An 11112-nucleotide genomic window follows, 5' to 3' on the forward strand; every position below is an offset into this window, starting at 1 on the left:
GGTGACTCATTTGTGATCAAGAGTAAATTGAGATAATACAATTTCATTCATGCCCCTGCTTTACCTCACTTCTGTCTACAAGAAGCATTAAAGAAAAAAACAGTATTATTAGCAGAAACCTGAAGTCCCATTTCGTTGCACAGTGAAAGCCTTACTCTATGAGAAGTTCATATAAAAATAAAATGAACAAGAACTCATTTAAACCTTTTTAATTGTTTCCCGGTTTGCATCAAAGATTCAAAGAAGGCTTTTACTTGAGGCCTGTAGCAATTTTTTTATTCTTGCATTCTCGAACTCTACTATTATTGTCACATAAGGGTGGCTAGTCATGTGAGAGATACATCTAAACCAAGACGTCACCTCTGACCTCCTTATGCTTCACTTACTGCCCTTCACCGATAGTCGTCAAGGGAATTTCTACATCTGCCGTCTTTTCAGTCTGTCACAACACAGTAACAGGTGCAACAACCTGAAAACGACCTTATGAAAGTATACAGCATGAGATTTCAAGTCCTTATAATTGAATAACCGAATCTTAGGCCTCTGATGGGCCATCAAAAGTCATCAAGACTCCCTTCATGCAAGAATGCCACAAAGAAAGACACAATAGACAACATTTTTAGTGTTCAACAGAAGTAGTTGTAAAGGCTGAAGGTTTTTTACCATAATGAATTATCTGCATTAAGATAAAAAAACACAAAATAAACTTATTGTCAGCTCCCTCCCCCAGTACCCCTAATACTTACCCAAGCCCGATCTCGATTCAGAGCTGTGCCAGAGAGCAGCGGCACAACTCTCTTCCCCTCCCTCCTTACTCAGTGAGAGAATAAAAATAATAAATAAATAAATAAATAAAAACAACCTTATAGGAGGTTAGAACCCTCCCTAGCCAAAATGAAGAAAAAAGACACTTGCCTATAGTTCTACTTTAATCATACAATACAGGAAATAGGCTGTATTATGTATACCCTAGGGCAGTGATGGCGAACCTTGGCACCCCAGATGTTTTGGAACTACATTTCCCATGATGCTCATACACTCTTCAGAGTAGCTGAGCATCATGGGAAATGTAGTTCCAAAACATCTGGGGTGCCAAGGTTCGCCATCACTGCCCTAGGGGATGTCTCCAAGCAATGAAATAGAAGGGTGGGGGAAAAAAACAAAGCAAACAGGACTGTACCAGGGGGGTCCAACAAAACATAAAAGAGTAAATGACCCACCTCAGAGTGAATTAGGTGTCTAAAAGCTGTATCCACAGATGCCAGGACATCCACCTGGTAGAAAACTGAAGATGTTTAGGCCTGTTATGGGTCAACGATGGTTTGGGTCTTTGGGGTTGAGGGTGTTTTTTTTTTAGAACGGGTTTAATTATGCCTTGTTTCAGGGAGGCCTTTCACGTGCGATGATAGATCTTCCGAGAAGATGACTTCCGTGCCCTCAGCATGGTGGAAATAGTCCGACAGGCCTCGGTCCCTTAAAACCTGACTTTCAAACAGCCATGCCGCGACAGAAGGTCCTCTCGCATTGGCAGTCGCCAAGGAACATCCGCCACCAGGCGTACGAGGTCGGCGTACCAGGGACGCAGAGGCCAATCTGGGGCAATTAGAATCACTGGAATTCCCTCGGTCTCCACTCTGCAAAGCAGACGAGGAAGAAGTTTCAGTGGGGGAAAGGCATAGATCAGCCGATACTGTCCCCACGGAGCCACCAACGCGTCTGTCGCGTCCGCCCAGGGATCCTTGGAGCTGGCCACAAACCTCATTACCTTTAGATTGAGTCAAGAAAGCCAGGAGATCCACGTCTGGCGTGCCCCATCTCTGGCAAAGTAGCCGAAACACCTCCGAGTGTAGCGACCATTCTCCTTGGTCCAAAACCTAGCGACTTAGGTAGTCCGTTTGCAAGTTTTCTACGCCCGGAATGTACACGACTGACACATCGCAGGATGTGAGCGACCTTCAATGCTGCAGCCGAGCTTCTTGTTTCTCCTTGATGGTTGACATACGCCACCGCGTAACCGTGTATCCTGATCGCCTGAAGTTCCAGCACACTGATCGGCTGGTCGGATTCTTCCTGCGTCCAGCGACCCTGTGTCGACTGAACGCCCCAGACACCCCCCCAGCCGGTCAGGCTGGCATCCGTTGTGATCACCGTCCAGCGAAAGGGAAGGAATGACTTCGCGGACTGAAGGGCCGGAGATCTCAGCCACCAGACTAGCGAAGCCCTGACTAGCCGCCGACCGCCTCAGAAAAAAAAGAAGAAAAAAAAAAAAAAAAAAAAAAAAAAGGAGCGTGATCTACAAGAAAATAGCCGCCCGCTGTATTAGCATTAGAAACAGCGCGGCTACAAGAAAATGGGCGCCAGCTGTAGTAGCATTAGAATCAGCGCCAACTCATCCAAAATGTTGCCAATCGCTCTGAGGTAAATGAAAAAGGCCGCGAAAATGCTGGGCCTCCGAGGCCCCCCACATGGCAGACCACCCATAACTAAGAGCAGACCCGGACACACCGCAAAGCCCCCAGCCAGGACCCGGAGCCCCCCCCCCCCAGTCAGGTACACAGCAGGCCCAGCCAAATGCATGGGGAGGAGGGAAGGGACGGGGAGAGAGGAAAGGGAAGGCGAGAGACCCCCTAATCGACCACCCCAGGAACGCCCAGCTGTGCCATCCTGCCGAGACAGGAGGAACCTTGCTTACCTGTCCCGCGGGGACTGCTGGACGCGTTCCTGACAGACCCATCCCCAAGCAGTATGGAGTGGCTGACGGCCACGGCCCACTGTGACTCGGTCAGCAGTAGTCCGGTCATATGTGTGCCCCCGGAGCATAGCTCACCGACTACCCCTGGAGCAATGGGGTATGTCGTGGCCGACCCAGCGAGTAGCTAAAGGTCTGCTCACGCTCGATGGCAGGACTGGGGAGACTACAAGGATCTATATTATCCAGCCTGTCACCCAGCCGGAAGTTGATAGTAGATCTTAGGATCCAAAAAGTAGAAAAAAGTAATAGATCTCTAAGACCAATGGCCCCTAACAGGAGCCAGGTCCTCCTATGCTAGGCAGAAAAAAACTGAGCTGTTGGCTGCAGGGTCAGGGGTTATAGCCAGAGGGACCGCCCCCTGGCCGGTACTGTTCAGCTTTGCTGTTACATGTTTTTTAACTGTTTAACATGTCTGCCTAGTCCTCCTGATAGACGACATATAACCCTACCATGGTTGCCAACTTTTAGCAAATTTACAAACAGTTTGTAAAATTTGTAATTTTTGCATCCGTCTATAAATGTCCATTATGGACGCGTAGTCTGTATGTCCGCAATGGACATTTATGGACAGATGCAAAAATTACGGATTTTACAAACTGTTTGTAAATTTACTGACGGTTGGCAACCCTGAACCCTATTGTCAAGAGTAAAGGAGTTGTGTTTGTCCATGAACAAAAGAGAAAAAGAGAACACTTAGGCCCAGATTCTCAAAGGACTTACGACGGCGTATCGCCATGTACGCCGTCGTAAGTCCGAATGAGAGCCGTCGTATCTATGCGGCTGATTCTTAGAATCAGTTACGCATAAATTTGGCTAAGATACGAGCGGCATAAGTCTCTTACGCCGTCGTATCTTAGTTGCATATTTACGCTGGCTGCTAGGTGGCGCTTCTGTAGATTTCCACGTCAAATATGTAAATTAGCTAGGTACGCCGATTCACGAATGTACGTGCGCCCGGCGTAGCAAGATACGTTGTTTACGTAAGACATACGCCGGCGTAAAGTTACCCCTCATAAAGCAGGGGTAGGTCATGTTAGGTATGGATGACGGAAACGTACGAACAGCGTCGTATTTTACGTTGTTTGCGTAAGTTGTCCGTGAATGGGGCTGGACGTAAGTTAGGTTCACGTCGAAAGCATTGACTATTTGCGGCGTAATTTTGAGCATGCGCACTGGGATACTCGTTAAAAACATCAATCACGGCAGGTCACGATTCGTTAGCATAAAATACGCCCACACTAGCCTACTTTGAATTACGCCAGCACAGTTACACTACGCCGCCGTAACTTTGGGCGCAAGTTCTTTGAGAATACGGGACCTGCCTCACTAAGTTACGGCGGCGTAGTGTATCTGAGATACGCTACGCCCGCACATAGTTACGCCGCCCTACGTGAATCTGGGCCTTAATGATTTTTAATCAAACCATAAATGGATTAAATGGTGGCTATTTTATTTACTGGGGTCCTGCTTACAAACAAACTGGGAGAAGTGGATCGCCGTGCCTCTGCCAACCCTATCTAAGCTGACCAGTGTGTAAAGGGCTTACGACTGAAATAATGTTGCTTCTAATATTCTGAAATTGGTTTACTCTGCTGTGTGCAGCTCATTTCACACGAGCTCCACTTTAACGTGACTGAGCAATCAGCGGCCAGTTGATTGCTCAGAGACCCAGTTCTCGCGCTTAGAACCAGCAGAGGACAGCTACAGCAGCACACCGATGCTGGAGCATGGATGAAAGGATGTAGGTTTTTTTTTTTTTTTTTTTTTAACTACCCTACACATCTTGTTCAAAAACAGTTCTAGATTTTTGATTTGAATCTGTTAATGTGTGGAGAAGTTGGAAATCTTTAGCTTGAAGATATCACAGGCTCGGGAATAGGTTTTCTAAGAACTTCAAAATGCTGGCAATTTCAGAGCTTTCAAGTACATCAGACTAATCTGTATCAAAGATTCACAATTGTAACTATAATAAAAAAAAAAACACTTACAGGTCCACTGCTGGCTGCAGCTTAATCTCGGTCTCCTGTGCACCCTGAAATATATTTGAACACTTCTTCCTCTTCAGCTTCAGCTTAGCTGTTCTCTCTTCAGTCATTGTGCACAAGCTGCAAAGCAGAAACAGGAGACCTTAGGAATGCTCTCTCATTCTCATACAAGAGGAGGATGGGTTAGAACCTCTGGCAGGCTCTTATTGCTGTCTGAGGACACTTTTTTTCAGAAAGGATTGACATGGGATTTAACCCTGCACCAATGCTTTGGGATGCACTTTAAAACTACTGTTACATGACCATTTGTAAATAAAAGGCTTGCCTTTAAAGAAAATCTTTAATTACCTGTCCCTCTCCAAAAATCTTCTCTCTTTTAAAGAGCCATGGCAGCTCAAGTATCCTCTGCATCTGACAGACACACACACCTTCTGGGAGAGTCAGATGCCTGTTCTCCTTGCTGTGTGTTTTAGTTCCATACTACAGTGATGTAGGCCACAGCTGATGAAGCCATTGACGTGTAGTATAGAAGAGGACAAGACATTCAACTCTCCTGGAAGTGTCTGATGCAGAATATGCTTCAGCAGCCATAACTCTGCAAAAGGACTGGCAGCGCAATAGGCATTAAAGTGACCCTGTCGCTACCGTAAAAAGGCACTTAAAGCGGAGCTCCACCCTAAAGTGGAACTTCCGCTCATCGGAACCCTCCCCTCCTCCGGTGTCACATTTGACACCTTTCAGGTATTTGCACCCACTTTCGGGAGTCCTCTCCGCGGGTATTCTGTGGGTAGTGCGTCACTTCCTGCCCCGCCCGTTGTGTTCTGGGAAACACACGGCTCTCAAAACACAGCGGGGACCAGTGAGGACGGCGCTGTGCGACTTGCACATGCGCCGTAGGGAATCAGCAAGTGAAGCCGGAACACTTCACTTCCCGATTCCCTCACTGAGGATGGCAGCAGATAGACGAGCGATTGTTCGTCTTCTGCTACAGACATCGCGGGACTTCAGGACAGGTAAGTGTCCATATATTAAAAGTCAGCAGCTGCAGTATTTGTAGCTGCTGGCTTTTAATATTTTTTTAAACGGCGGAGCTCCACTTTAAAGCTGTACCCTGGGATAAGCAAATATTGTCTAAAATGCAAGAGGCAAAAGGGACCCTCAGAGGGAAATGCAGACACTCAGTATCAGGTCCGACTGTCTCTGTTCGATTTTCCTTACCACCATTTCTTTGGAAGGACTTGGAAAAGTTCAGAGAAGCCACTGAAAGCCGTTACAGGTCAGACATCAAAAGTTTTCTTCAATGAGATCGGTCGCCTGATACGGATCTGAGTCTCCATAATCTGAGGACAACCCTACTGTGGCTCTGTTATACCTTGGTTTCATTTGCTGTTGGATTATCATACATTTTTTTAGAGGGGTCCCTTCATTGAGGGACTCTTTGGCTCCTGGAGTTTGCGACCCTCCATCTAACAAACCATCTAACAAACCAATGTTCTTTCAGAATATAGTGGGATACCACAAATGCAAGAATTGCGCTGTATGTATGATCAATGCAATAAGTGAACGTAAAACCTTGAGCTTTACTTCTAACAGCACCTCTCAAACCTTCAATATTAGATCCTTCATCACTTGCTCGACCACTCATGTGGTGTATCTTTTGACTTGCCCATGTGGGTTGCAATACATTGGGCGTACAATACGATCCTTCCAAATAAGGGTTAATGAGCATATAGGGAATATAAGAAGGGGCTACAAAAAACATTCAGTATCCCGCCATTATAGAGAAGTACATGCAAGAGACCCTAGAGGTACCTCCTTTGTGGCTATAGACAACTTGAAGCCTCACTGGAGAGGGGGGGGGGGGGGTCTAAAAGAAGAGCCATTTCTAAACTTGAGATGAGCTGGATCTATCGAGTCAAATGCCTTAAACCTCAGGGCTTGAATGTAGATATAGAGGTTAATGCTTTTTTGGATAATTCTTGAAGTGATTCCGTTCCTTACCATCATTAGGAAGATGATGTTCCAATAAAGCATAGAATTTAAGATTTATTGCCAATTAAATGTCCTCATTCCGGGTTAATCATTTGGGTGGAAATCCGGGACTTGGAATGATCGGTTATTTATTTATTTTTAAAGGTTTTTTTAGGAATCAAATAAACTCTTAATTTTGAATTATTGACATACATGTGTGTATATCCACTTTGGGTATGGTGGTAGGTACCCCTATGTGGTCCATCCATTATAATACGATACCATTAGTGGATATTACATATATGACTTAGTAATGTGGTTACCCTTCCCTCTTTTTTCCACTAGATCTTAGGGTTTAAGTCTGCACCATCTTTAAATACAGGTTCATCTATTTTAATATGGATGTAATTTATTATTATTTTTTATATATGGTTCATGTTTGATGTATTTAAATAACTATTATGTGATCTATGCCTTTAGTTCCACTACCACTTTAAATTATGAACACATTAATTGTGGTTTCTGTTTATGTGTTTACTATTTACATATATGGTGATAGACAGCTATATTGTGTTTAGGTATAGATAAATTCTCGAATATCGGAGATCGGGTGAGGATGACCTTTGAGGAAGTTGGACTTGGCCTGGTTAACACAGGATATTCCTATCTGTGTTAAAAGCAATCAGTCCTAACTTGTTACTTCCGGCGTCTCCGTCCCCCGCTCCTAAAAGTTCTCAATGTTTCTCATGCTTAAAACGAGAGTGAGTACGCGGCTGAATCTCATTGGTTGCCGCTATATGAAAGCGAGGCTTGGTTGCTTCTCTGTATATATATATTAGAGGTGAGCGTTCAGTGCGTCGCTCATGCCCTTTGATAACGTCATCTAGGACGAAACATGTCAGGGCGGAGCCACGCACTGACGTCACCGCGTTAACGTGACCCTGGAAGCATGGGTGTACGTTTTGTTTTTTATTTCTGCCGGCAATTTTAAACTATTTTCTGTGTATATGTTACACATTTTAATAAACCCAAGTTTTTACGGTATTTCACTATCTGAAGCCTCCAGTTCCTTCCTTTTTTTTCCCTCTGTGGTTCCCTATGGGATGCTGAGACTTAAGAGCGGATGGCTCTGAAGAGATAGCTACCTGGGTGAGCTTGGCGGGGATCGACTGAAAGAGGAGCAGCTTGCAGCCCCTGTGATTTCCCATCATCGGACTTGGTGGATTTACATGCCTTTTTGACCCCATCTAACAGGGGGTCCAACAGATCTGGTAAGAGCAATTACTTACCTTTCTCCCTGGTGTATACTTGAGGAATTCCTCTTTTCAATCAACCTTCTCTGAATCGGTGGTGGATTGTTTTTTTCACTTCTCATTTTTTACTGTTTGGATTACCTTTGAAATTGGAAATTTTTTTCACCTATTGATGTTTGAACTCTACCTCATTGTTTTAAGTGTTATGACATCAGTTATTATTTAAAAGGGATATTCATATCCCTTTTAAATATATATATATATATATATATATATATATATATATATATATATATATATATATATATATATATATATATATATATATATATATATTTTTTTTTTTTTTTTTTTTTTTGGGGGGGGGGGGATATTATAGCAAAAAGTAAAAAAAAATTTTTTCAAAATTGTCGCTCTATTTTTGTTTATAGCGCAAGAAATAAAAAAGGTGATCAAATACCACCAAAAGAAAAGCTCTATTTGTGGGAAAAAAAGGACGCCAATTTTGTTTGGGAGCCACGTCGCACGACCGAGCAATTGTCAGTTAAAGCGACGCAGTGCCAAATCGCAAAAAGTGGCCCAGTCATTGACCAGCAAAATGGTTCGGGGCTGAAGTGGTTAGAGATGAATATCTCGGTAACTGCAGCAGCTGATGCCACAACCGAGATATCTATCTTTAACGTGGCCGGTCCTGTAAACGATAATGGTGGTCTCCGCGGCATCACCGTTATCGGCGGCGGGAGAGGGGGGCCCCCTCCCGCCGCTTACTGGAGCCATCGGCAGTGACGGAGGCGAGTGGGTCCTTCACGCTGCCTGCCATGGATACGAGTAAGGGCAAGATGGCCCCCACCCGTCTCCATAGCATAGCAGGGCGGAAGCAACGTCAAAACGTCACTTCTGCCCATGCGTCTTAAAAGGCACATTTTTTTGTCGTCATTTTTTCAAATGACAAATTTATTTTTTTATTGCATTTTAGCCCAAATATGAGATCTGAGGTCTTTTTGACCCCAGATCTCATATTTAAGAGGACCTGTCATGCTATTTTCTATTACAAGGGGTGTTTACATTCCTTGTAATAGGAATAAAAGTGACCCATTTTTTTTTTTTTTTTTTAAACAGTGCAAAAATAAATAAAATCAATTAAAATAAATAAGAAAACCCCAAAAAAAGTTAAGCGTCCCGTCGAGCTTGCGCATAGAAGTGAACTCATACGTCTGCATATGAAAATGGTGTTCAATCCGCACAAGTGAGGTATCGCCGCAATTAGGGTTGTCCCGATGCTAGTATCGGTATCGGGACCGATACCCAGCATACTTGTACTTGCGCAAATGCTGCTGATGCCTGACCCAATACTTCTCTATTGCAAGAGAGCGGCGGGGCGGTGAGGGGGCGGGGGGCGGAGAGCAGTTCTCAGGGGGGTAATAAGTTCTTACTGTCCTCTCTCATGTTGCGCTATTCCTGGTGGCCCCTCCCCTCCTCTCGTTGTATGCTTGTGACATCATCCGAGATGGACGAGAGGAGAGGCCGCCGCCAGGGAATAGCGCAACATGATATAGGACAGCAAGAACTTATTACAGCCGCGTATTACAGATGTGAGCCACTTCCTGCGCTACTCTGCATTTAAAAGGAAACTGAAACGAAAGTGTGCCCTGCCGTGCCCAGTACCTTGATGTGCCCCATACCCTGTGTCCAGTAACCTGATGTGCACCATACCCTGTGCCCTGATGTGCCCCATACCCTGTGCCCAGTACCCTGATGTTCCCCATACCCTGTGTCCAGTAACCTGATGTGCACCATACCCTGTGCCCTGCCCAGTGCCCTGATGTGCCCCATACCCTGTGCCCAGTACCCTGTGTCCAGTAACCTGATGTGCACCATACCCTGTGCCCTGCCATGCCATGCCCAGATGTGCCCCATACCCTGTGCCCAGTAACCTGATGTGCACCATACCCTGTGCCCTGCCATGCCCTGTTCCCCAATGTGCCCAAGTACTCCGCTGTGCCCAAGTAAGCAGAACAGGAAAGCCATATCAAAAGCGCTACATCAAAAAAACATATTGTGTCCAAGCAAAGATGAATGAAAGATAATGTTTATTGCACTGAAACACTTTAGGAAATTCCACCAATCCTCTGTGATGAATGTAGTACAATTAACCAGCATAGTCTGTGAGATACAATACACTGCACGTGTAACCACAGGCACAGCTCCACTGGCAGGGAGAGGGGGCGTGTGAAGCCCAGGGACAGCACGTCTGTCCTCTGACAGTCTTACCAGATCCAAGGTGGACGGATGGCAGGCAGGAACTGTGGGATGGAGGGACCGGAGCTGTGAAGGGCTAGACGGTATTAGCAGGGTGTCAATGCTGTACGATGAAGCTCCAAACAGCAGTGTGCTTCCTGGTCGGAACGTTTCACCGAATCAGGACAGCCGAGCGAGAACGAGGCTTGGATACAGCGGTGGTGATTGGTTGCTGCCGACCAATGGGGATGCGCTGCGGGGGCCTGTACTGGTGAATGTGACAGGGGTGGCTAGATCAGAAGTCTATCAGGCTGCAGTCATGACAACGCGAATCGGGACAAGCCCTTCGTCAGGTCATGTGACTGTGACAGCCAATGGGATATTTATAGGGAGCTGTGCATGTAGTTAGAGACTGCTAATTACAAACTTGAATTTAATTGTAAAAACAGACACACCAGTAAAAGCATACAGCAAACCTATTGTTAAAAATGAAAATTTAAAACCATGGTATGATTTTAAGAGCAAGGGTAAAAATAATACTAAGTAAGACAATGGGAAATGTCGCCTTAATGGGAATAAGATTAAAGCGGGAGTTCACCCAAAAAAATTTTTTTAACATTACATTCAGCCGAGTTGTCAGAATGACAATCGGCTGTTTTTTTTTTTTTTTATCCCCATACATACCGTATTTTCACCGCCGCTTCCGGGTATGTCTTCTTCGGGAAAAGAACATTAAAAGAACATTTTTGGAGTGCAGCTGTCCAAGTTTCCTTCGTATTTTTGCATCACTATTGCATTGCCGGCACCCATGGTTTGGTTCCAGTGAGGAGGTTCTTTGAAGACTACTGAGCGGTTATTTTCTCTATATACTAGTAATGGTGGTGATCAGCGACTGATAGTGGGACTGCGATAT

The 11112-nt window shown here is 45.1% G+C and overlaps 1 protein-coding gene across 1 annotated transcript in view; it reads right to left on the reverse strand.

Annotated features, from left to right (window-relative positions):
• The window catches only part of FAAP20 (FA core complex associated protein 20), a 56890-nt gene extending 46466 nt beyond the window's left edge, over positions 1–10424 (reverse strand). The window contains exons 1-2 of the mRNA XM_040325899.1: positions 10233–10424; positions 4741–4857 (exon numbers count right to left, since the gene is read on the reverse strand). Coding sequence (XP_040181833.1) covers positions 4741–4847 — 107 coding nt within the window. The 5' untranslated portion in view covers positions 4848–4857; positions 10233–10424. The remainder of the gene's footprint in view (positions 1–4740; positions 4858–10232) is intronic.
• Between the last annotated feature and the right edge of the window lie 688 nt (positions 10425–11112).

The sequence above is a fragment of the Rana temporaria genome, chromosome 10 (genome assembly GCF_905171775.1).
Source record: "Rana temporaria chromosome 10, aRanTem1.1, whole genome shotgun sequence".
NCBI classification, from domain to species: Eukaryota; Metazoa; Chordata; class Amphibia; order Anura; family Ranidae; genus Rana; species Rana temporaria.